At 40.9% G+C, this 26,080-nt stretch overlaps 3 protein-coding genes across 3 annotated transcripts; 1 reads left to right on the top strand and 2 right to left on the bottom strand.

The window, feature by feature from the left end:
* The first annotated feature begins 5,199 nt into the window (after window positions 1-5,199).
* LOC109984338 (endothelin receptor type B-like) lies at window positions 5,200-9,345 on the top strand. The gene is made up of 8 exons (XM_020634440.2): window positions 5,200-5,509; window positions 5,659-6,126; window positions 6,301-6,413; window positions 6,602-6,806; window positions 7,051-7,191; window positions 7,276-7,409; window positions 7,495-7,603; window positions 8,434-9,345. Exons 1-8 carry the CDS (start codon window positions 5,498-5,500, stop codon window positions 8,602-8,604), a joined length of 1,353 nt encoding a protein of 450 aa, XP_020490096.2. The 5' UTR covers window positions 5,200-5,497; the 3' UTR covers window positions 8,605-9,345.
* A 7,381-nt stretch (window positions 9,346-16,726) lies between these two features.
* On the bottom strand, window positions 16,727-20,840 carry cnmd (chondromodulin). Its single transcript, XM_020634439.3, has 7 exons — window positions 19,961-20,840; window positions 19,641-19,784; window positions 19,005-19,145; window positions 18,746-18,859; window positions 18,480-18,633; window positions 17,866-18,059; window positions 16,727-17,341 (listed from the first exon to the last, which is right to left on the bottom strand). Exons 1-7 carry the CDS (start codon window positions 20,165-20,167, stop codon window positions 17,111-17,113), a joined length of 1,185 nt encoding a protein of 394 aa, XP_020490095.3. The 5' UTR covers window positions 20,168-20,840; the 3' UTR covers window positions 16,727-17,110.
* A 135-nt stretch (window positions 20,841-20,975) lies between these two features.
* Window positions 20,976-24,694, bottom strand: si:ch211-199f5.1 (protocadherin-8). Its single transcript, XM_020634433.3, has 3 exons — window positions 22,093-24,694; window positions 21,793-21,991; window positions 20,976-21,649 (listed from the first exon to the last, which is right to left on the bottom strand). Exons 1-3 carry the CDS (start codon window positions 24,541-24,543, stop codon window positions 21,336-21,338), a joined length of 2,964 nt encoding a protein of 987 aa, XP_020490089.1. The 5' UTR covers window positions 24,544-24,694; the 3' UTR covers window positions 20,976-21,335.
* Between the last annotated feature and the right edge of the window lie 1,386 nt (window positions 24,695-26,080).

Raw genomic sequence — 26,080 nt, 5'->3', positions numbered from 1 at the left:
AAATGTACATTTTAAATGGGACCTAATTGGGTTTCCTTGTCTTTTGCAGCCAGCCTCAAGTGGACACAAGAGGAACTGCAGTTTTCTGTACTTCCTCATTAGCTTTAGTTGCCAATTGCCGCTTGGTTTTAATGCTAAGCTAAGCTAACCAACAACTGGCTGTAACTGCAAAAGCACTGTGCAGATGCTAGAATGGTTATTACGTTCTCATCTAACTACAGTATATTCAAGAAATTGAATAAAAATATTTCCCAAAACATGGCACTGTTTATTTGACTAGATACAATACTTGAGAAAGACTTTGTTTAAATTATCAAAAATGAACAAATGTTATGGATTAAGGATTAACATATAATTTCTTTGGGATTGTACCGTGTGCACTGGCCTTTATTTGTGAGCATGCCTTTGATGTTGGGCACTACGTCCTTGAACTCAAGGATTATGCAAGTGCAGTCAGCTGCCTCAGCAGAGGATGTTATAATGGCTGTGTTCCCAGGGGGATAACTTTGTCTATTAAGGATCATTAACACTGTACAAACCGTTTATCAAAGGGACAAATGCGCAAATCCTATGACCTCGTCCTTGATCTTCCACTCGCACGGCTTAAAAGGATTCAAAACATTACCCATTCCATAAGGACACAAGGTGAGAAAACATTCCCCACTTTTGTAGAACTTCTTAATTACTTCATTCAGCTTTTACACAAAATAGTTGTCATTCATGGCATGTCTGGTGAATGTGCTGGTGATTAAACACTGTAAACAGTGGTTTAGGAGAGGCTATACAGCAACAGGAATGCCTTTATGAAAACAGCTTCAAACGTACCTTTGGCTCACCAGCTGTCTCTTCCTGCAGTGTAAACATGTCAGTAGTATTTTGATGTCTATCTCAGTGATGTGGGTCTCATCATTGATGTTGGGAATCTCTTTTTTTACAGCTTTTAGAGCCTTCTGTTTAATCTGCCTGAACAGGCAAAGGAGAACATCTGTTTATTGATAATTTGCCAATGAGAAAGATGAGGACATTTCATCAATAAAGTACTATCCTATATCATATTTCCTGCTACAGCACATAGGAAAACATGTCAACATAGTACAATAATTGCAGATTTAGTACAATTTACACACATTGTAAATCCTCAGCAGTCGAGCACACAACATTAAGACACATAAATCAAATGCAGACGGGTCAGTACCTGCACGTTACTCACCTCTGTCTTACCGTCTTCAGAGCAGCTTTCCTCTCCTCACTCGTGACGGGTGCATGAGAGTTCACATCAATCTTTCCATTCAAACTCCCCCTGTGCCAATGTCTCAGCTCTGACATTTGTTTAGCTTGCTCAAAGAACAGAGTCAAAGACAATTTCAATATTGCACTTTTCTGTGTTTCCATTTTTAACTGACGGTATACGTCCCTCGTTAACCTTTTCTTGAATTTTGATAATTTTGTCTGAACTGTAATTTAATTCATGTTCAATATATGACAGAGCTGCTGGCAATACTCACACTAAACAAAATTCATAACCAGTGTAAACTACAGTGAAGGAAGAAAAAAACAGATTCACTATCACCTCTCCACCTCTGATATTATAGCTTCCCCACACTGATATTACTTTTGGAAAATGAAAATGGCCATCACTGTCATTTCCAGGTACCTTGAGCAATATAGAGATACAAGACTGGCTCCACTGTACCTTTCAAACACAAGGAGTTTGTTTTGCTTTGTCTTGTCTGCTTTGAGACAGAGGTGGACATACAAACCTAATCTCATGTTATATCTTTTCTTTTGTAATGACAACAGGCAACAGAGAGAAAGAAACTTATGACAATAAAAAACATTTAAAAAAGCATACTGGTACATGTATGAAAGTAACCATTTCAAAAAAATGTTTTATAACCTTTTTGTTCAAAAGACTGTAAAGCACAGAGACAAAAGTTTGACATTAGCACAATAGTACTCCACTTACTTTAAAGTAGTAATACTATAATTAAAAATAACATTAAAGTACAAGATCATAAGAAAGAACATCAACATACTCAATTATACATCTTAAGTGGGTTATGATTACTGAAAAACGTGATTCAAAGTGATTTATAAGGACCTGTTTAATGTAACAACTGGTTCAGTTGGAGCTTATTTGGATGATTTTAGCTATCTTGCTAATTGTGCACATAGACTACCTTAATTCAGACCTAGTATGATTAAAGGTTAAATTATGTATTAAAACCGGAATCTGCAGCGCCACAAATAATTACTGCTGTTAATAAATTAAATCAAAACATAGTACAAGATTTGTTTTCTGAATTGTGGTAAAAAAGAAAGAAAAAAAATAGCCTTCAATAAAAAACAACGGTTACAAACGGGAGGGTCAAAAGCAACCCAGTCCCGTTTGTAACCTTTGAGACTGGGTTGTCAAAAGACAACCTATTAGACTCCAAATTGTACTTTTCCTTTATCACTTAAATAAATGCATTTTGTTACTTTCTACCAGCAGATGTGTTGCCACAATAACAAAGTTTCCCGTTTCTGATTATATGTTAGTGTTGATTTCATCATTGAGCAGACCTCCTCTGTAAAATCGGGGTCCACACTCTCTTCCTGCAACTACAGGGGGATCTTCAATCTCCTTTTGATCTGCTACAGAGAGGAATAATTGGGAATTTGACAGATGTCTAAGTCATGAGCGGCAAGTAGGGGCAGGAACAAGTGACCCCTTCACACCTAAACTGATGACAAGGTTTACCTTGACAGCTGATAGAGAGCCTCTGCTCCACCTTCTCCCAATCTGTCTGGGTCTGAGTCTCACCAAAGTAATGCGTCTTCCTTCCAGCATGTGTAACATTACCTCAGGGAGCTCTGAGGTGAGTCTAGACTGCTCAGAGGAACAGCGGCTGAAGACATAGTATGAAAGAGAAGCATTACTACACTACTGTAATCATGAGAGAAATATACCAACTCAATATAACAGATTTATGTCTGTTTACAGCAGAGGAGCTTCAAAACAAACTAACATCTTATTATGCTTGTAGTTGGCTAATATGTTAGCATATTGTAAACTCTAAACCTTAAGCAATCATTAAGCGACAGAAAACATGTGACGCCTTCTCAAATGTTTCTGATCACTTACCAAACATCACACTCTTTTTTAGCTTCGCTTATTTGTTCATCAACACTTAAAACAAACAGTGTGTTTAGCCATCTTATCACTTTGAACTTCACCGACTGCCAACTCAATTCTACATCAATTCAGTGCTTGGAAAGTAGCATACTACTGTTATTTAATGAGGGCTTTTGGGCTGAAAAGTACCAACTATTTGGCTAAAAGCAGCCAACGAGGTAGGACGCTACTTTTAAAGCTACACAGGGATATTTTTATTCTTCAACCATGCAAACTGGTTGCCTTTGCTAATTGTTAACTATAAGAAAACCATATAAATATGTAAAGTAGGCTAATGCTAGTTAGGGCAAGTGAGCTAAGTTGGTTATTTATCAAGCTAAGTATAGTTTGCCAGCTAAGTATAGCCTATATTAGTAAAGTTTTTTCAAACAGCACCTCTCAAGAGCTGACGTCACACAGTGCTAAACAATAAAAGATTAAAACAGGTGAAACAAAGAGATAGCAACAGACGATAAAAAGATGATGTCATAAAGGGTAAACAAGCATGTAAGTGTTTTAAGATAACCTGTAATAACAGCAGCTTTCAAAACACATGTTTTCAAAGTGCTTTAACAGACAGAGCAAAGGAATGTACTAAGGGAATAATAAAATAAACATCAGCAGTTAGACAAAACAAAGATAGGTGTAGGGAGAAAAAAGGCAATAATAAATGCAAACACAAAAGTTCAACATAAAGAAAATGCAAATCAAAGTGATAAGACAGATCAGATCAGATCTGAAAGGAAGCTCAAGTACTTAATGAATACAATTAAAGAAAGAAAAAGAAGAATAATAATAAGAAGAATAAAAGCACTGAAGACAATAAAAATACATCACATCACAGGAAATAAAAGAAAAATAAACCGAATAAGAGTTTGATGAATAAGTAAATAAATAAATGTAATGAAGGATGGTTGGAATTGGACATGAGAAGAAGGATAAGGAACGAGATAAACACATTATGAGCAGTGAAATTAATAAAGTAAAAGAGGATGTAGACATCACATAAAAGCAAGTGTATAAAAGTGAGTTCTAAGAAGTTTTTTAAAAGATCTCAATGATTGTCTGCATCTCATCACATTTCAAACCAACCCGTACTTGTTTAAAGGAATCTGCTTTCACTGCAGCACCAAATGGAGAAATATGAAACAAGTGGCACTGTCTTAGATTTATATCTCATATAATTTTGCATTTTATTCACATTTTGAGTACAATTATGTAACAAAAATACATTTAAGAGAATGTTTTTTAGGTCTTTCTCTAATGATACCGTGGATCATAAACCATCTTCACAGCGTCTGGTTTATTTGTTATTTACTGAAGTATCTTGGCTCTCTCAAGTGGCCTTTACGGGCAGAATATTGCAAGTAGAGATGGCGTGGTTGTGAACAGATGCCGTACATTTTCATTCCCAGCTCCACCAACTCACTTTTCTTAATCGGTTGTTCTTCTTTTGGAAGCGTGCCAGCACACAGCTTCCCAAGGTCATGTGTTGCTAGCGGAGCTAAGATAACTTGAGCATTCAAAAGAGAAGCTGGAGAAGTTGTCAGGTATAGGATATTAACAATGGAATCTTTGTGGTCGTCACATGTCTCGTGCTTTCCTTCAGGCTCTCCGGGCTGTCACAAAGCTGTCGGTGGGAGAAGTCACCTTCTTCAGGACTCTCAGGAGAGGCACAGGAACTGTCTCTCTGGTAGGATTGTGACTGACTCATCTTTTAAAGAAACGTGATATGTCAAGTGAAGCTAAATCTCTAGAGGACAGTCGCTAAATAATGCACGATTACATTTGTATCACTTTTGTTCAAGTGCAGATGCCCCGCAGTAGTTTTACATATAGTTCATGTACATCCAAGACATCATATATCTGCAGAATAGAGTTTTCCTCATGCCAATTCACTTCTAGATGCATTGAGAGAGGTGTGTAGGTTTTTTGCTTTCAAAATGTAATCTGTACACTAAGATTTCATTTTATATCGACATTTAAACTTGGTTGAGACTTTTATGTCAAACAAGATAACGTACATTCTTTTTCTGAAAGAAACAACCATGACACACTATCCTTATTAAAGCCCATAAAATGATCTCACTGGGATAACAGACAATGCACTTCAATACCATCCTTTCATTGAGGATGATGCGTCAAGGGACGTAATTACAGTCACTCCTGACAGATTCATGACTAATACCAACAACCTTATGTACCTTAGTCTATAAAAGCCTGATCTCTCCGTGCTGCATTTTTATCATTTATCGCCAATACAGCACCAAAGTAGAAGTAGTCCTTTGTGTTTACATACGGCCTAAGGTTTAAGAGAGACTCCTTTCATGCAGGATTTGTATGTACAAACAGGTAAGCTGGTGAATTCCATGTGTGGTGTTTTCTTTATTCATGATTTGTATTCATTGCTGTTGATAAGTAAATCAAATAATCCTTTACCCACATGCTCTAAATCTCAAGGCTAAGATGTTGTGCTAATTATTTCCACTCTTATTGTTCAGTCTAGTGCAGGCAGAATAACCTTTCCGAGCCTTTGGAGGATATTATCAAGAATGTGGACCCTGGCTCTCATTCTTTGTTTGGGAAATATTTTCATGGCAGGCGAGGCCGCTGATCAGCATTCAGAGCCATCCCCTGTAATCCCGCTCTCAGAGACGGCCTCCCCTGCTCTTTTAATACTGGAAAAACAGAAATCCAACAGCTCAATTCATCCACCCCAAGTAGCAGGACCTAAAACACCACACCCTCCCATGTGCCTGGAGTCGGCTGGAATCAGAGATGCCTTCAAATATGTCAATAGCATGGTGTCTCTTGTTGTTTTTGTGGTCGGCATCGTGGGGAATTCAGCCTTGCTGAGAATCATCTACGTAAACAAATGCATGAGAAGCGGACCGAACATTCTCATCGCGAGCCTTGCTTTGGGCGATCTGCTCCACATTGTGATAGACATTCCAATCAATGCGTACAGGGTGAGTTACTCACCTCATGCCGTGCAATTACAAAGAGAAAACAATGGTGCACCTTTTCCTGCTCTTTTGATCCATTTTAAAAACTTCAATCTCACCTTGAATTGATTGTTAGTGTGTGTGTGTGTGTGTGTGTGTGTGTTATAATGCTGAAATTGGTCTCTGTTGTTGTTTCAGCTCATGGCAGAAGATTGGCCTTTTGGGTTGTTATTGTGCAAACTCGTTCCCTTCATACAGAAAACCTCTGTTGGAATTACAGTGTTGAGCTTATGTGCTTTAAGTGTTGACAGGTAAGGAGATAAATAGCACCTTTCTCAGCCTTACAAGAAAACAACCTTGCCAGTGACTATCTGTATTCCATCAAGCAGGATAGTTATGTTTAGCATTAGCCCTTGAAATGTTCTCACACTGAAAAAAATTATCTTTGTTACGCACAAAAAGTCCCCCAAGCCATAATATTTCCTGATTGATTCTGCAGATATCGAGCTGTAGTGTCCTGGAATCGAATCAAAGGCATCGGGGTCTCAGTGTGGACAGCAATCGAAATAACTCTAATATGGGTTATTTCTATTCTGCTGGCGGTGCCTGAAGTTGTCGGCTTTGATATGATAACAATGGACTTTAAAGACAAGCATCTGAGAATATGTCTGCTTCATCCCATGCAGACCACACCATTCATGCAGGTAGGGTAATGAAGTCCAGCAGCTAATGCAACAGGACAAAACAAACCAATCAACATGTGTTTGATGTGCTATTTGTTCAGAGGAAATGAGACCTCACTGTCACATTATTTCTCCTAACATATTCCCAAAACATCCTTGTAGATGCCGTTGTAAACCCTCACATTTATGTGAAGTATTGTTTCATGAATGCTGTTATGCTGCAGCCACCGTCTGACTGTGGGCCTCTGTCATGTTTCATCAACAGTTTTATAAATCAGTTAAAGACTGGTGGCTCTTTGGCTTCTACTTCTGCATGCCCCTGGCTTGGACCGCCGTCTTCTATGCTCTCATGACCAGGAAAATGCTGAAAAATACCGAGAATACACTCAGCGATCATACCAAACAGGTTAACACTTTTAGGCACATTTTGCCACTTTGTTTTGGGTGTAACATTAACTTCAATATTGACCATTTCTTTCCCTTTTTGCAGAGACGAGAAGTTGCAAAAACTGTCTTCTGCCTTGTGATTGTGTTTGCACTTTGCTGGTTTCCTTTATACTTGAGCAGAATATTGAAATTAACTGTATATGATGAGAAAGATCCTAATAGGTGTCAGCTACTAAGGTGAGCATGAAAAATCAGCTTTTCTTTGTGGCATTTTCAGATTTGTGTTGTTGCCTGATTATAATGTTTATCCTCTTTTTTTCAGTGCCTTTCTTGTCCTGGACTATTTTGGACTAAATATGGCATCCCTCAACTCCTGCATCAACCCTATTGCGTTGTACATAGTCAGCAAAAGATTTAAGCGCTGTTTCAAGGTAAGATGTACCAGTGGTGCATATTTTGTTTTTTCAACATATGTAGGGCACGATTCAATTTAAAACCAGTTGGGGTCGAATGATCCACATTGGGTGAGTTATCAAATGTGTCATCAAGGACATATGGAGTCATGTCTGTAAAGTGGGCAGACTGGAGCAGGCAATGACCTGAGGGGGTAATAAGTGAAAATGGTCTGGAAAAACATCGTCGGGGGGAAAAAAAAGAGAAAAGAAAGCAGACACTTGGCATTCTACCAAACGGTTTGTCACCGAATCGGAGTGATTTGTGTTCAGGGAGAAGAGAAAAAAAATGTAGCTTCAAGGCAATTTCCAAGGGAAATTTCTTTTTAAAAGCCTTTATTGTATTAGGAGCTCAGAAGGACATATCTAAAACATTCTTTGATTTGATTTGGCTGTCATCACACCAGAGTGCTTTGATTTGATTTGGCTTTTTTTGCACCAGACCGCATGTAGAACTTCTTTTCTTCTGCAATACATTTACATTTCACATTCATGTCTTTTCATTTGACTTGTTTTTCTATATTCTTAAAAAAAAAATTAAGGCAATGATTTCAACAGATGTCATTAAGAACAGCTATAAAACAGAACTGCTTTCTATAGTGCCATCACTCAATTATAAATTCTGCATTAAAGCGACAAGGCTTTTTACTGTAGGTCATTATTCAAACACATGCAAATAGCTCTGCACTCACATTACTCCACCCATAAATAAACCACGTAATGTGCCATTTTCAAGCCATGTTCAGTGTGTGTTGTTCCCTAACCAAACTTTCCATTCTGTGTGTGCATGTGCATGTGTGGTCCTTCAGGCGTGTCTGTGCAGCCCGTGTGTCTCTCTCCGAGCTGTTACTCATGACGAGGTGCAGTCTGTTTTGAAGTCCAGAATGCAGGATCAAGCCTCAGAGCAGAGCTGCAACATCAAAGCTCCCAAGCAGACTTCTACACCTCCACCTGAGCAGGAGAACGCCTTACTGTGTTAGCAAAACTCATGTGGAACTGTGAAAATCAGTGCTAAGGCCTCAAATATTTCTTTATTAAACATATATACGGCTATCAAAGCAGCTAGCGAGGCAGCAGAAAAACCTTGACATGCCTTCCTAATGATATAAAATACCTTGTGAATAACATGTCCTTTGTACTGCTGTTGTCAGCTCAACATCTGCTTTGGCATGAGCAACCTGGAGTCAGACTGTTCAGACTCTTTGCCCTCGGGGGCTTGACTCACTCCCAAACATTACATCAGATACCTCGTACCTATCCTGTATCATGCATCACAGTTCTCAAATCACTGTTTTGAGCACGATGTTAACCTGGCACCCATCAACACAAATCTTGTCACGGCTTACCGCCTGCATGTGTATCATTTTGATTCTGCTCCTGGATCCTGGCACCTTCGGAAACCCAGCAAATGGGAATTTAAAATTATTACGCTGGGTTTTAAGGGGGGTACGGTGTATTATTAGCACATAAATGCGTGTCTTTATCTCTGTTGAGTTTCCCCCATTCACAACCGCCTTAGACTTTTCAGCATTCCTTTCTTCTTGAACCTTGAGAAACATATCAAATCAGCGCCACAAGTAGATTCTGTCGCCGGCGCTGAATGACTGATTGATGGTGGCCTATTTTTAATGCATTGTTAAATGTGTAATGCATGGAGACACTTTATAAAAGACCTGAGAGTGGGGAAGAAGGAAAACGAAGATGACAGAATGAGGTCAGGAGGAGAGAGGGGATGGGGGGGGGGGGGGGTGCCGCCGAGATGAGCACCTGATAGGTCTTCCTGTCGCAGGACAAGGCAAGCACAAATAGAAGCGCTGTTCTTTTCACTAATGCCATATCAGTCTGCAAAACTGTCTTGATGCTGCGCGCTGGAGTGCCTTATTAAAAGTTTAACTTGTCTGTGCAAGGAGCATAACCCTCAACTGTTTGTTCAGGAGTTTGTTTGAATAAAATTGTGTGAATACTTGTGATGCTTGAGAGGCTTCTGTGGAAAAAAAAGTGTAATATCGACGTGACTGAAGCTTTTTATCGTCTGTAAAGTACAGCAGACTGCTGCAATAAAATTCTCATTTTATAGTACTTTTCATCCTTTTCAAGCACATTGTAATAAATGGGTTCATGGAAATGCTTTATGCAAATCTTACATAATGGAAACCATAGACGTTTGACACTGATTCCTGTATTTGGTACTGAAGGAATCTGATTTATTTTTTTAAACAGTAAAGCTTTGGAATTTGAAAATGAGAGCGTGTTGAAAAAGGGAGAACAACCAAGACTAAATTAAAGATTATTTAACATTTTTTACATCAAAGGAAATAAGTTAAAGGTAAAAACCCAACAACAGTTTCAATCCTTTATTCAACACAGCCTCTGCACTAGAAGATAGTATTCTCTCCTGTAGCAGGAATAACTTCTTGTAGATGTGTTGCACACACTAGTTCAAATGTTTTGACCACTCAGCAGCAAGATGTTTGAGAGGGATTTCTTGCATTTACAACATATTTTAAATCTCCTCACAACATTTGAGCCTGAGTAGATCTGGAGATTGACTTGTTTATTATATAACCCTGAATTTCTGCTTTGAAAAAAACAAACATCACTTTGTGACTTTACAATATCTGAATCCCTTCAAAGGTCCACCTTCATTTTAGACTGAACTTTTGGAGGGCTGGCCTTTAGTTCTCCAAAGTCCCACTTTGCTATGACTCAGAATCTATGGTTTTAAATTGGTCTGACCCTGAAGCAGGAATAGTCTGTGTAGGAGTTGGTGAAATGTCCTTCAAATGAAATGTGATTGGTTTGTGCCTTTAACGTCTTCTGGTCCTTTGACCTTTGTCCTTGGCCCTGCTTTCTTATTCCTTGGCAATCTTTAGTCTTGCCCCAAGGTTCTTTTTTAGCCAGAAAAAGGCTCCCCCCCCCACCCAAGCTAACATCCCATGCAAATGTGTGCAGTCACTTTAGACGACACATCCACATCTTGGAAACTTCTTCTTGGGCTGAACATGTTGTCCCTGCAGTCATGGTTAATATTTCTTTCCACTCTGATGATCTTCTGCAATGTGGAGTTATTGGGTCCCAATAGTTTGGGGATTGTTTCAAACCTGTTTACAGACACAATCCTCTTACTGAATGCACGAGCGAGATCTTTAGAGAATGTCATTATGACTTAACCATGCTCTTGGATAACAAGAAAACAGACTCTAAATGTCTTAAGAATGAATGGGACAGGTTCCATTAACATTCAAAACAGCAAAAAAGGAACACACTCAAATGGTAATAACACTTCAGATGCATGACCACAAAAAGAAAAGAAGAAAACAGAAAAATCAGCACTCAGCGTATTATCTGGGTAAGGTGGATGCATTGCCTTCATCAGCGTCCGCATGCTGCTGCTTGACCCAGATAATACCAACTTTAAACATTGTTTTCTTGTAGTCCTTTGGGATATTCAGCCATAATATGTCATTTTTTTTTAACTTCTGATCTGGTAAACCTGCTTCCAATTCTGTAGATTTAAGTTTTGTTTATAACTTTCCCACATAAAAAAAAAAAATCAATTTTTCTGTTGATTTAAAGTTGTATTAGTTGTCAGTTTTAGCCATGTTTTATTGAAGTATATCACCATAGTCTATAGTTACTGTGTAACGCGAACTTGAGGAATGTTGAGATTGGCAAATACTGGACAAAGCTGTACTTCTTATCTCTTTGCTGATCTCATCCAGTTCATGTGTAAGCAGTGTTTTCTTGTTATCGAAGTGCATGGTTAAGATCATCAGATCTTGGTCAGATGTGAAGAGAGAGATGTACCTGGATTTCACAAGTTTTTTAAATAGAATTTCTGTCTTTGGTATATTCTTTCCTTAAAACTATCCATTTAGCAGCAAATCTTTTAACAGCAGATATTTTGTAAGGAGACATCTGCAGGGTCCATGTGATCTTTTAAGGGAGTATACATATCTAACTAAGACATGGCTTATTCCCTTAAGATTGTTTTCTCTCCAAATGTAAAGTTTGTAGGTCATTTATGAATTTGTTTAACAGTCAAAGGTCTAACTCTGGATCAATCTATAATCAATCTGTAGTGACATTACAAATCATTTCAGTCTTTGTTGTTTCCAGGTAAAAAAACACAAAAGTCTACATGAACAAATGTGGTGAAAAAGTCCAAACTTCTCATGATATGCGCTTACCTTCATGGCTTTATATTATGATTGCAACCTTCATTTATATTATGACTCTTTCATATCGGTGTCATTGTTACTGAGTACTTTTCCACTAACAGCTCCTGGCACATCAAATAGAGAGCACAAGTAGATGCTGGTTCCCCATCACATCACATCAAACCAGCAGGCAGCCATCTTTATGTACCTAATCGATTATCCTCGCTCTCTCTGATGTATAAACAGAAGATTAAAAAAACCAAACAGTCAGACTGGAATCAGTTTGTTAATACGACTAGCTTATTGAGAATCCTTTCAGTTTTTAATATATATATATCCTGGTATTAAAAATGTTGTTACACGTTAACGGCATGCTATTTTTAAGTTGTGCTGTGGGGAAACATTTGAGCTATCTGACTCAAAATGTGTTTGTCTTTGATTAGCCGTGCCAAAAATATGTTTGAGGAGAACAGAGAAAGTAACACGCGTGCTTCCAGCCTGCACGGTTGTATTGCATGCAGAGCTACACACTCGTGCATCTTTCTGTGTACTGACATGAGAGAGCCTGGGTCTCTCAGGCTTCTACTGTTGGATTCATCGCCGTCGGACATGATATCAGAGTTCAATATGCTCTGCAATGCTTGAGCCAATTTGTAACATTTTTTATTCAGTGCAACTTTTTTTTCAGTGCTCATATGTATGCACACATGTTGGATGCTTCTTTTGAACGTCTTATTCATTTTCCATGGCGCTTCAGAGGATTTTCTTATACATTTCCTTCAGAAATACGAGTTCACATCCTGCAGCAGCAAGCTTCATTTGACGCGTCAGTCAAATACTAATTTGTGTCAAATGCTGTCAAAATGCTCAGGTCCCCTTTGTTAATTCAAATGCCAACAAATACAGTGCTCTCACGTTCCCAGCAGTAAGAAATCACAACGGTTGGATGACACTGACACAATCATGCCCCTGTATCCACAGAAAGGGTGACGTCAGCGTCGGCATCAGCGAGCAGGCGGGTGTCTGCAGACCTTCTTTAGTAATCTGTGTACACACAGGGCTCACATCAGGCTCCCCACGGTGCTGCCCAGGCTCCCCAGACTGTGGATTTAATTAAACACTGTGAAATTAATTAATCAGTGGGGTGGCAGGTAGAAGGACTTCTCACTGGAACAGCTCACACAACCAAGACAAGCATTTCATGTGCACTGACAGTTATCAATTTGTTGTGTGTTTTATTATAGTGCTTCTTTATAGAGATGCTGGAAATTCTGGGAGATTAAAAGGCTTGGCGTGCGAAAAGAGCCATGCAAATTATCAAAATAACAGCTCCGGAGAATCAAAGTCTAAACCTGTGTTTGATCTGTTCTATCAATTAATTAAAAAATTCACTTCTGTATAATAATATGGTGCAAATTAGATGGAAATGAGATAAAATATTCATTTAGTTATCTGGGGAATCTGCCTGGAGGGCTTTTTAGTCTTCAGTCTGGCTCAAAATGCTGTCCATATGGCAATTATGTACAGTAGTGTTGCAGGAGGATTGGTCTGATGCCTACTGGCAGAGAGGAGCCTGCCTGTGACAAACTGCTGCTAGGATCTGATGTGAGTTGAGGGAGATAATGAGGCTGTTGTAAGCCTTAAATATAGAGCCTGGCCCCGGGGTGGCATATCTAAAGGCTCAGGCTCCCTCATTGTTGCACGTGCAGCTGAGGATTAAAAAACACATTGACATTTTTTTACTCATAAACTTTGTCAGAACTTCCCACAACTCTTTGGACAACTTCTGCTTTCATGTGGCAAGCCTCTTGACATTGCTTTGTGGAGGAGCTAGGTTTCCTTTTTTATGTTTTTTTGTAGATGTGAAGTCTTTATTTGATTCTGCTTTGAGCTATCTATAGCTCTTTTTAAGAACCTCACTAGAGGATGTGTACGATCTAGGGTACATCCTAGGATGACTGAAGCTTTGAGAAACGACACATTTTAATGTCAATTTTTTTTTTATATAGATCCCATCGGCTCAGCTTTCCAATTATGTTTCCCTGACAGGGTTAAAAAAATGAGGTATGTTGTTTGTTTTACAGCGTCCTCTGAGAGAGCCCATGCCTGCTGTGTTATAAAGACAACTGCCCACCTCTTATGAGGAACTCTTGACATCCACTGCCTCCATCACACTGACTGTCATATATACAGCTTTTTCTCCTGAGGAAAACAATGGTGCAAACTCCAGCTCTGTGTCTAATTCAGACCTGCACCACACTACAGGTTTCCTATTTGAGTCTAGCAAGGACACCATGCAACCAAGTGCAATATACAGAAGAAAAAAATCCCTGCAGAGTAATTGAGTCCCCTGGGGGAATTGCTATAATGTTTCATGGAATGCAGGTACCTGTAGGCCTGTGGACCATATTTACAGCTATAACTCGGTGAAATAAACAAGACACACTCCCTAATACAATACCAGCAGGCATATAATTAACAGCCATTTGGGGTTCGCATACTAAATAGGAGGGTGAGAAAAGAGAGAGAGTGGTGCAGACTCTCCAGCCAATAGCGAGGAGACTCCAGCCCGACCTGCAAATGGCAGGCAGAGTTAGACTATTGGGCAGAGCTGCGAGTGGTCACTCAACCATGGGATTAAAAAGCATTTAAGCCTTGTACCAGAGGGCCCCCTCCCTCTGTTATTTCTGACCATTCAGGAGAAAAGAAAAGACACATTTTCGCTCCCTGCATGGGTTGTTATTGCCGGTGCAAAACTGCAGGGTTACAGGTTTTTCACAACGCCAGCATCCATAACCGTATTGCAGTGCTTTCTAGCAGAAAAACATAATGAGCTAAACCTAAAAGGGTTTCTGTGTTCTGGTTAAGGTGCAAAATGGCCTGTCACTCCTGTTGATTTCATTCATGTCTGGATGTAATGGAAAACATGCAATCAAATGTAGGACAGCGTTTGCTAGAGTGGTTCACTTCACACTTGTGTTCACACTTCTAATGCCTCCTGGGTAACACCAGGCAAATTTATGACAGGAGGTATTGATGTATTTATAGAGCTGGGGTAGTGAGTGCATAGGCTTGATTAGCACAAATCCATGCCACTGGATATATCAACCCCTTGGTTACCTGCATGTATTGTGCTGGAGAAAAGCTTTTTGATTTGGTGGTAACCAGAGCACTGCAGCACCCTGCCTGGCTGTGCTTGTTTTGATGGCCGATGATGAAAGCGCAGGTGGATGCGAGAAAGCTGCTGCAAACTCCTCCGCTGTGGTTTTTTTCCTATTAGCACAGGAGTGGAGGTTTGCAGTCTGGCCGCTGGGCGCAGCGGGTCAGTGCTCACAAAGCTCTGTTTGTTCCCCGGCCTGCAGGGCTCCCAGGGTAAGCCCGGCTCCAGAGGGGAGACAAACAAAAAGGCACCACTGTCTCACACACACCCAATGTGCTCTCCAACACATTCGTCTTTTCTCCTCAATAGGGTACATTTCTCTTCTTTAGGAGAGGAATGGCAAAAGGAAACAAGTTTTTTAGAAACAGGGCCTCGGGATAACAAAACTGCTGTTGTTGTGAGTTATGTGTTTTTTCTCAGTTTAAATGCCATTTTGAGTTGTTGCTTGTGGTGATGTGTTTTTTCCCCCCATTTTCTTTTTTTTTGTTTTGCTTTGTGTTTTTTCATCTCCTTTTGTCGAGCTCAGACTCGGAGCTCTTTGTCTTGTGCTGCTGTATCAACACATTCTGAGTGAAGCCAAGGAAGCCGCCGCCAGCAACAGGCAAATAACACATCATATTTAAATTTCAGCAGCTTAATTTAGAGATTATATATAGACCTGTTTGTGTGCAGCTGGTGCAAGAAAGAAACAAAAAAGTTCTCCAAATTAATGAATAATTTCAAGGTGTCCCTTAGGTCCATGTCTGCGTGTGATTTCTCAAGATGAAATAATGTGCAGGATTCTCTCACAGCTGCTGTCACGTCGGACGTTCACTGTTGTGCTGCAATCTGCAGTCCAAGTATAACTCCATTATTGAGGGGCCTTTAAAATGGGAGCCGTGTGACACACAGCAGGATGATTTAGTTTAATGACCATGGCAGTGACAGTGCTGTGATGGAAATTGGACTCCCCCTGCAAATTTACATCACTTGAGGGTACTCGGGGTTCTTTTAGCGGCTGCACTCGGGAGCACGAGCCATCAGGAGGTCCTGGATATGTCATGCTTGTCACCTTCCTTTAAGTGCATCTGCAGACGTGGGAGAGGGATTAATATTATATAGCCTACGGAAGCACAGAGACCGTCTTATCAGCGCTGCAGATGTGATAAGCACCTCTCCCCCCATGAAAACCAGGAAAGATCTCCAAGCAAAGAGACAAGCATCTCTTTGTGTTGTTTCCTCACACTGCTGCACAGTTTCAATGCGGCTTTAGTGGCAGATATGGTGCAATTTCACATCTGTTGTAATTTGATGTTACCCGGATCACCCTCTGTGAAATCGGTTTGATCACAACATGGCTCCTTTCAATTATTTAGAAAGTTGGCATATGGCTGTGGCGATAGTAATCTGTTTTCTTTTAATTTTGAGGTGTTTGGAAAAAGTGTACAACACAAGCCTTAATAACAGATGTGATACGAAAAGAACATGTAGTCTCTGTGATCATGCAAGTTGGTATCCTAGCATCGACACATCTCTATCTCTTTTTAGAGGAAAACATATTTATTTAATAAAAATGTCACTTTCATGGAAATATTTTCCATCACTGCCATGACACTCATCTCGCATTAGTCCACATCAATGCAGATGTCAGTGTGCACAAATTGCAATGCCCTCAAAGTGATTCTGAGCTGTGAATGGAAGTTATGGCAACCATTGCTGTCACTTCAGTTTTATCAGAAAAGCACCCAGTGGAACCATGGAAACAAGATGTGACACAAAAAAACATCCACATCAAAGCCAGTATATACTGTAATTAGAATTTATTGAAGCCTTCTCAGATAGGAAAGGTACATGATCTTTGGAGTCAGTCCTATACCTTCCATTAAACAAAGTACAGCGCATTAAGCTGTGGTATTACATTATGATGCACAACTGAATGTGCCCTTTTGTCATGTCTGTTGCTGTAAATAGAAATAGGGCATTTGTGTATTTCTAAAAGAGAAAGCATATGTTATTATAGAAACTCCTCTTTACTGTTATATTCTGATGTGCATTACAAGCTAACAGGCAGAGCTTTCTGTCTGTTTTTACAGGCAGGAAATAAATATCTGGACAGAAGCTTAAAGTTTAGAGACCTTGAGGGTCTTTTAAAAAAAAAAGGTTTTCTCACGAGTGTTGCCTGTTTTCTTACACAATACCTAATATGCGTGCGACCCACCAGCGACAGGGCATAATGACTCGGCAGGCCACCTGGCACCCTCTGAAGTTGTACGGCCAAGGCCAGTAGCCACGCAGAGGCTCGCAGACCCTCTGACAGTGAGTGTAGCTGCGTTGGCATTCTGAGCAGCAGATCCCCTGGTGGTCCAGCATGGTGTCAAAGGTCATGGCGGCTTCCTCCCTGGCCCCTCCGCTGCTGCGCTGCAGTTTTTTTTAAAGCAGTGTTAATTTAAGAAAGAAAAAAAAAAGAGAGAGACATCTTTTTCTTAATTCATGCTCATTTGCAATTCAAATGTTTTCAGAAACTTCTCATCCTCCCAAACATGAAACTGCAGCTTTCTCTCTTAGGCAGCATGCATTTTAATAACCGCTGGGAATTTTACGCTTTAGTTCGTAAGTTCATCAACTTGGAATGGCGGCTCTTACCCCCCCCTCCCCGACCTGTCATTGTAGCCACTAATATGACACCTACTCAGCAGCATCAGCAGTGTAGCATCCAGGTTAGCACTTTCCCCCACCATCTATCTCTGTGAGCTTTTAGCACTGTTATCTTAAGGATCAGGAAGTCGTCTGTGAAAGTGTTAACAAAACAGAGAAACTTCTCTTCAATTCCTAATGTTCCTTTAAGGCTTGCTGCAGGGCTCAGTGTGTGCCTCCTGATAGTTACTCCCCAGCTCTAGAGTCTTGTTTATCATAAACAGTGTGTTGATGAAGCTGGTACCCACGTGATAGGGGTTTTGGGGATTGTACCCCGATCCTGCAGTCGACTGCGCCCCCTCCTCTTCCTCCTCCTCCCTGACTCTGGAGATGTGATCGTCTGTGTGACTCACAGGGTCCCTCTCCTCAGCAACTGCCTCCAACTCCTCCGTGTTAAACTGCTGCTTGGCTCCCCGTGTGTCTCTCTTTCTCCTCTCCCCATCTGTTACAGCAGGGCCACAGGAGGCATGAGTATTGGGTCAACATCCACAAGATGCCGTACATGTCCTCAGAGCTCAATCCTACATAGCTGGGGCGGTCTCCCATGTCCTGAATAATTCAATTAGCAGCCGTGATTTTCAAGCAGGCTTGCATATATAAGCGTCATTCTTTTTTTACAGTACAAGACCGGAGACTTTAAACTCTAAATGTAGTTTGTGTTCAAGATGTTCAAGTGTTTCACCAACTTTGCAAGACAAGCTCCAATGTTTAAAAAAAACGTGTCAGCAGATAAGAAGGGAAATGAGCGCCAAAATGTAGATGAACTTTGAAAGAATATACCAAAGTGTGAATGTTCTCTGATACCAGGTTAGAAGTCACACATTGAGTATTTTCATACATTAAAGCAAAGGAAAAGCAGAACCTTTGGGAGAGACTGGTTGGAGCCAGTAGATGGGAAGTTCCCCACAAAGACCCAGAATCTTGTTGCTCAGAAAGCTGGTGTCCTTCAACGGCTGCTCGGCAGAAACCCATATGAGGAACTCCTCATCAAACCTCACTGGCATGATTCCATCTGTCTGTCGAGAGGAATAAAATAATGCCCTTCAAATTCTAAAGCTAGACAAAGATGACAAGCGAGCAGAATATCTTTTTTCTCATTCCAATTTGCAGCGAGTAGTGTATATATACCAGGTCAAACATCAACGCCTCTTTGTTGTCGGCTCCCATGTGTGGAAGGCTGGCTTTGATTTGGGATTTTATATAGCACTTGTCTCCTCCAAAGAAGCGGATCCCGGTTATTCCCTGCAACAACCCAAAAGAAAATAAATCACAGAAACGCCGTGTTTACACTCACGGCTTTGCTACTTTCGCTAAACACACAGAAAAAGTCTCGGCTGAACTACCTCAGGAAAAAGAGATGAAGAGAAAGAAGGACAAACTCACTCACAATTTGAAAGTCATGAATCTCCACGGTTTCCTCAGCTCCGATCCCAGTTTTATATCGCTCCAGGTTGTTGTCAGAATCGATTTCCACGGATCCCTCTCTCACCTCGCCGTTGATGTTCATACTGTAACGGACGTTATAAACCTGGCAGGAGAGTGGGACGTTAACTGATTACTTAAGTTATGGAAATCTCCCTCGAGAAAACATCATCAAAATCAACCTAATTTATTTCTCTTCAAATGTCTATTCTTCTTTTCCTGCAGAATTCCTGCAAGACATGAGGGACTTGTGCAGACCTTGATTTGTTTGTTCTACAGGTGAGCTTCAAATAAACATTACATTATAAAATACACTAAAGAAACATTTAGACTAATCTATTGTAGACAGAATTAAAGAAGCAGTTTAAGATTGAGAGCCATTCTGTTTATGATGAATGCATTAGTTGTACCTCAGTGAAAACCATTAAACATTATAGTGATGGCATTAAGAAAAGACATGTATGCACTTTGATGCAAAGGTTTTATCACCAGAGGATTTTATTAACTACTTTGCAGCCTCCTTGTGTTCACTTTTTTATATATATCTGTCATTGAAGGGGGCAAAGTAATAACTACAGCAGAATCCTCTGACGCCACTTACATTTTTATCGCTGACTTTCCACAGGTAGAGAGCAGTCATGGATGCACACAACATAAACACTGCAGCGACAACAAGAGCAACAGCTCCACATCTCAGGAGGCGACTGACTGCAGCAGAGGTCTGTGTGCTGGACCTGCTTTGTTCCTTCACAAAGGTCAGGAGGAAGAAAAAAAGTAAGAACTGGCACACCCGTAACAATCCAGGACAGATGATTATACTCCTGGAAAAAAACTTTAAAGTTGGCAGGGTTTATAGTTTTCTTCACATGTCATGGATGTCAATTACGTTTCCAATCAAAAAACTTATGAAGTGTGTCTTACCGGAGGCATGCAGTGTTCAAAACAACCCGATCCATGAGTGGTATTTTGGATTTTTTCCATAGTCTCCTTCATGTTGTCCTCTAAAACTCCTCCGCCTATACTGATGTCTCTCTGTGGAGAATCAGGATATCCACCGGGAGGCTTTTTCTGACGTTTGAGTGTGAATGACGTAAAGTTGATATAAATTCTTTGAGCTAAATTCTTCATCTGAATGTTACCTGTAGGTTTTCAGGTTGTCTAAAGCAAGGTGGAACATCCTGTGGTGCCAAACTAAACCTTAACTCCTAAAGCAGGTCTGACCTGGTGCCATGTGTTACAGGAAGTGATGTCATAGTCAGAAGAAAGGTTGTCACTGGACCTTTCAGACATTTTCTGGATGGACACACAGTATGTGCTTTAAGGGAATGTTTTTATGCCTTTCAGTAAACCACATCCTTTTTACACTTACAATAGATATTGATCATGATTTAAATGAAAAGACAGATTCCCTCTGCTTTGGTGATGCAACAGCGCTTCCATACACAATAACAGACAAGCACAGATCTTTCTTTACCATTCATTTTCTGATCGCTGATAGCTGAAAGGCAGGTTTGTGTTACTCTGTCTCTTTCCTAACTTGTAAAATAAGTAACATAGTATGAAAATAGGTGAAAACATGAAGTGCTGCAGTTGCTTAGAAACCAATTGAAGCTCTTTTTTGGATGAGTGGTAAGCTGGGAGGCAATCAGAAAAGGTGAGGGGATTCTTTGACCTTTGAAAAACATGTAATCATCAGAGTATTTGATTAGCGCTGCACAGTCACTACATTGTGTTCCACTGAGGAGAATACGGCACCGGCTTATAAATTAATATGTGATTATTGGAGAACTGCATTTTATTTATTGTGGCCCATAAGCCTTTAAGGCAAATTAAATGTATTCAGCTGGCTGATTGAGGTTATTCTGTGACAGTATACTTACTGAGTCATGTCATGCAGATCCTCTTGTAGACTGTTGTTAAACAGCAAAACAACAGACGTTTTTGAAATGTTTATTTGTGCAACAATGTGACAAAATCTATCACAAACATGGTAATCTTCCATATTGATTGTTTTCCACAGCAGGACGGCCCCTTCCAGGCGTAATGTCTGTATAGGTCATGCCCTTTAAATAGTAACACATGCTCTTGAAAAGTCATAATAAAATTCTTTACATGGAATCATTATGAAAAATATATTATTAATGTACAAAACTTTGCATATTACACATGATACAATGAACAGTCTTATATGAGCCCAAACACACAACATACTACAAAACACTGCAACGATCCCACAAAGTCATTAAACATGAGAGTACTGTACAGTATAAAACAGAATCCCTTTGTTTGAGGAGCTTTACGAGTTTGTGAACTCTGGGATGGAGACCTCATCTGTCTCCTGTATTCGAGCAGGCGTCGAAGGACCGACGAGAATATAATCAAACTCCTGGTGTTGCACTTTTTCATACACGCTCTGCAGCCCGTTGGTTTTGGGTAAGTGAGCCGGGTAGTAGTTTTCCCTCCTGCTGTCCCGGGGGAGTGATGCAGTCTTGGAGAAAGTTGACAGATGTGGTCCACAGGCCATACTTGTGTTGGGCCTGGTGGCTGAGGGACTCCAGCATCGATCTGAGTGTCCCAACACTTTGCACTCGCTCGTGCATGCCCAGAGACCTGCAGAAAAGAACATGATCAGAAAATTAAACTCATTATGTTTCCAGTTTATTCGAAAACTGTTCTAAATGGCTAAAGTATTTTACTTTGCTTGGATTAAAATACAACCCAATTTGACATTTCATTGTTTTTTCAACACTCACTGTTCATTGGTGGCGACTCCTTTTTGTGCACATCTCCACTTATATCCGAATCGCTGTCATTGAAGTCACTGTCCCCCTTTCCGCTGTCCTTGCCGCTGATGTGTGGATCTCTGGCTGAGATAGTGGTGAATGAATTACCCTTCCATATCGTTATCGGCCTCACTGTTTCTTTCCCGTATCCTGGAAGTGTAGAATAACCCTGAAAGAATTAAAAAAAAGAACATCCTATGTGAATTTCATTCAGGATGCAAACAAAAAAAGAAAGTGGGACAAACTTTCTGTGAAAAAGAACAACTTTACCTTTAATTTTCCCTCCATGGTTCTGCTGTTGGACTCAAAGATGCCTGCTGTCGGCCTGCCATCCTCACAGCTTGCCTCTGTTGTGTTGCTGCTGGCCAATGGAGGTTTCTCTGGAAATGGATGGGCATCAAACACTTTTCCTTTGTGGCTGGCAATCAATGAATCAATGTGACCGCTCTCCACTTTCTCCACATTTGGTGCGTCTTCTTTTTCATCGTACTCCCTGGTCTCCTTTTTCCGGCGGCTGCAAATGGTTGTGATGAGAATGATGGCAAGCAGGAGGAGGGAACAGCTCCCCGCCAGGACGATGATGATGGCTATGGACATATCCCATTCAAAGAGCTCCTCGTTGCCATTTTGAGCCAAGGAAGGCATGCTGGGTAAGGCTCCTTCTATGAAACTAAAGTGTATAATGGCCGTGGAGGTGAGCGCCGGGGATCCATTGTCGCTGACCGCCACTGTGACTTTGACATTATCTGTGAGATCATACGTCAGCTGCCGGCTCACGTGCACCTTCCCTGTGTCTTTGTTGACGGAGAAACCCAGGTGTCCCCCCTCTGTGATTTTATAGGACAGCTGTGCGTTGACGCCCTCATCAGCATCTGTGGCCCTTATCTGTGTCACCACATAACCTGCAGGTGCGTCTTTGGGCAGGAAGACCTCTGCAGATCCTTTGTAGAGGGGCGGCTGAATGATAGCAGGCTGGTTGTCATTCTGATCAACTATTTTCAGTCTGATGACAGCTGTGCTCTGCAGCTGGGGTGACCCCCCATCGCTCGCCTGGACGTGTATGTCTAGCAGTTTCATCACTTCATAATTAAAGCTTCTCAGAGCATATATAGAGCCTGAAACTGAATTTAGAGACACAAATGTGTTCACTGGAGACCCCATTATAACCCCATCCACCAGTCTGTATGTGATTTTACCATTATTGCCTAAATCTGCATCCTTGGCTTCTACAGTGGTGATGTAAGCTCCCGGGGGGTTATTTTCCACTACAGAAACTTCATACACAGATTTAGTAAAAAGAGGGGCGTTGTCATTCTCATCGTTGACTCTTATGGTAAACTGGGTGATCTTTCTCAGTGGAGGTGACCCGAAATCCTCAGCCATGACCGTCAGGTTGTACTCACTGATCCTCTCCCTGTCTAAGGCTGCAGCTGTGACTATCATGTAGCTGTCCTCGTAAGCTTGCCGTAGCTTGAAGTGGTCGTGTCCGTATAGAGTGCAGTGAACCTGGCTGTTCACACCCGCGTCTCTGTCCAGGGTGCTGATTAGAGCCACCAGACTGTCCTTGTCTGCAGACTCGCTGATGTGCGCAACGCCCGTCGTGATGGAGGTCATGGGGGTGATGCTGATTTCTGGGGCATTGTCATTAACGTCCGACACGTGAATTATGATTTTACAAACGGAGGGGGTCGGGTTTGGTCCCAGGTCGGTCGCCTGCACGTCTAGCTCGTAGGTGCTTTTGTCCTCGAAATCCACCGGGCTCTTGAGCGTCAAGCGCCCTGATTTATTATCCACTTGGAAAAGTTCTCGGATCTCATGAGAAACCTGTTTCCCAAACCCGTACACCACCTCTCCGTTTGAACCCTCATCTGCATCCACTGCGTTTAGGTCTAGGATGACAGTGCCAACCTGTGCGTCCTCGGGCAAACTGACAGAGAAACTATTCTGGTCAAAAACAGGGCTGTTGTCGTTAAAGTCCGTCACTCTGATAGTTATCTTTGTTGAGCCCGATCTGAACGGGTTCCCTCCGTCTGTGGCCACCAGCTCCACTGTGTATAATGACTGAGTCTCCCTGTCTAGCTCCTTCATTAGCACCAATTCCGCATATTTAACCCCATCCGCTCTCAGGAGCACATCAATGGTGAAGTGACTGTTGACAGAAATCTGGTAGCTTTGGATGTAGTTTGAGCCCACATCCGCGTCCACAGCCGGGTCCAAAGGAACACGGGACCCCACAGCTGCATTCTCCGAGATCTCCACTATAGATTCCCTGTTTGGAAACTCGGGAGAGTTGTCATTAATGTCCTTTACCTCCACCTGTACGTGGATCAGTTTGTAACGATCTTTGGAGAAATTAACCACGTCAAAAGTGATGAGACACTGAAGCGTGTGTCTGCACATTCTCTCCCTGTCAATGCGCTCCCCAACTGACAGCTGCCCGTCGCTTTCTCTCACCCTGATGAATGAGTCGTTGAATTGTTTCATCATCCTGAAATTGGTCTTGGAGGAGTGAGACAGACTCAAGGACATGTCCTTGGCAAGGTTTCCGATGACTGTGCCCGGCGCGTCCTCCTCATTGGTCTGGTATCGAACAGTATTTCCATCGGACCGAGCCGGTGATGCAAATAAAAACTGAGAAAATGAGAATATAAAAATCCACTGGTGCCAATAAGTTATTAATCTGCCTCTTAGCATCTTTTTCTCCTCTGTGAGCAGCCTCATTGTGCGCCGAAAAGACCGCTTTCACCTCTAGAGTGAGCTCTCCATACGAGCTGAATGAACTGAACTGTGCTGGAAGTGAAAGTTACTCCGCGCAGGCAGACAGTCAGACACGCTTGTTGCCTCGCCTTCAACACAGCTCAAAATCCTGCAGTGGCGGGGTTTATACAGCTCCTCATGCTAATGAGACGAAGTGTGACCAATCCCTCGCTTTAGAATTAAAAATACCCCCATATGCAGGAGGGAAAAAAAGCTAAGCCTGTTTTGAGAGTGAAGCAAGTTGAAAAATAAAGAAGGGGGAAAAAAGAGGGCAGAGAGATATGCCATTGCTTGAAGATAGTTCCTGCACTCTTTATCGCTTTATTACAGCCATTACAGTGATGGTTGTATTTAGCAAAGCCGTTTTTTGTGCGCGCGCGTACATGCACTCACGAGGCTCTGTTGTTTAATTTTGGTAAGCTGAGAAAGGTTTTGTAGAGGGTGCAGCTCATTATAACAGCTTCATTATCTGGAGAAACATTCAGCGTGAAGTCATCAGCAGCCTGTCTGAGGGAGGAGTGATGCAAGATCGATTAGTTGATACAGTTTTTCTTTTTCTGGTTATCTTTTATGCACTAAATAACTGCCATCATTAAGTCCTTCTTTTGTCACCTTTACTACAAACACTACCTTTACAAAATGCAACACTTTAAAAAATCTCTCTAGAAAAAAACAAGAATTTGTTTGTTTTCCCAGGTCCCGTTTATCTGTGCAGATCATTCTCCTTCTCCTAATGGGAAATATACATGTAGGCTAATTATTCATGTTTATGTTGACTACAACCCTTGCTCTAGAAACACAACAACATGCTACAGCTGTTATGATTTCCAAATCAAATCAGATTCAAATAACATTTAGTAAAGCTTTGATAAGCCACTTACTTTTGCATCTTAACTGGAACTGACATATACAGGCAAAAATATGTCTTTACAGTAAAAAGGCTAGTGTACAATATGAATCACTTTAGTTTGGGGCTTTAAGGCTAAGCTTATTAGTTCTACTTGAGAAAGATCTAAATGATATCATTCTTTAATCATCACATGCCCCACTGTCTGGTACAGCAATGACAAAAGGTTATATAAATAATAGTTTAGATTAAGTCATGTTACAGAACAAATACATGTGATCACTAACCCTGCTCTCGTATCTAAGTTTTTGGATATTCTGCCACCAAGATGTTATTGCAGCGAGCCAACGGTAATGAAGCGTCACTGTTTCTGTGTTTTAATGTTCCTGCCTTCAGCACTATTGGATACTGTGAATGCAAATCAATAGTGTTTGGTTTTAAAATATAAACTTTGAGTTAAAGATCAATCCGCTAGTGGCTTCATACAAAATCTATCAATTCATCAATCCATCAATCTTTATTTGTAGAGCACCAGTTTATAACAAATGTTATCTGAAGACACTTTTACAAAAGAGCAGGAAGAAGACTGTACTCTTTGTTAAAAGCTTAGGAAATATAACATGTTTACCTGTTTCTCACAGACACAACTCAAGA

The sequence above is a fragment of the Labrus bergylta genome, chromosome 13 (assembly GCF_963930695.1).
Source record: "Labrus bergylta chromosome 13, fLabBer1.1, whole genome shotgun sequence".
In the NCBI taxonomy this organism is placed as follows: domain Eukaryota; kingdom Metazoa; phylum Chordata; class Actinopteri; order Labriformes; family Labridae; genus Labrus; species Labrus bergylta.
This window is presented reverse-complemented; position numbering and strand designations above follow the sequence as displayed.

What these genes read in the sequence shown, in the direction of transcription:
- LOC109984338 (XM_020634440.2), top strand. An exon ending in TGTGCTTTAAGTGTTGACAG is followed by an intron (nt 6,414 to 6,601) that starts GTAAGGAGATAA and finishes TTGATTCTGCAG; the next exon opens with ATATCGAGCTGTAGTGTCCT. An exon ending in TCAGCGATCATACCAAACAG is followed by an intron (nt 7,192 to 7,275) that starts GTTAACACTTTT and finishes CCCTTTTTGCAG; the next exon opens with AGACGAGAAGTTGCAAAAAC.
- cnmd (XM_020634439.3), bottom strand. Translation starts at nt 20,167, where the DNA reads ATGAAGAATTTAGCTCAAAGAATTTATATCAACTTTACGTCATTCACA. An exon ending in GGAAAGTCAGCGATAAAAAT is followed by an intron (nt 19,146 to 19,640) that starts GTAAGTGGCGTC and finishes CTCTCCTGCCAG; the next exon opens with GTTTATAACGTCCGTTACAG. An exon ending in AGGCGTTGATGTTTGACCTG is followed by an intron (nt 18,634 to 18,745) that starts GTATATATACAC and finishes TCCTCTCGACAG; the next exon opens with ACAGATGGAATCATGCCAGT.
- si:ch211-199f5.1 (XM_020634433.3), bottom strand. Translation starts at nt 24,543, where the DNA reads ATGAGGCTGCTCACAGAGGAGAAAAAGATGCTAAGAGGCAGATTAATA. An exon ending in CCATGGAGGGAAAATTAAAG is followed by an intron (nt 21,992 to 22,092) that starts GTAAAGTTGTTC and finishes TAATTCTTTCAG; the next exon opens with GGTTATTCTACACTTCCAGG. An exon ending in GGAGTCGCCACCAATGAACA is followed by an intron (nt 21,650 to 21,792) that starts GTGAGTGTTGAA and finishes TCTTTTCTGCAG; the next exon opens with GTCTCTGGGCATGCACGAGC.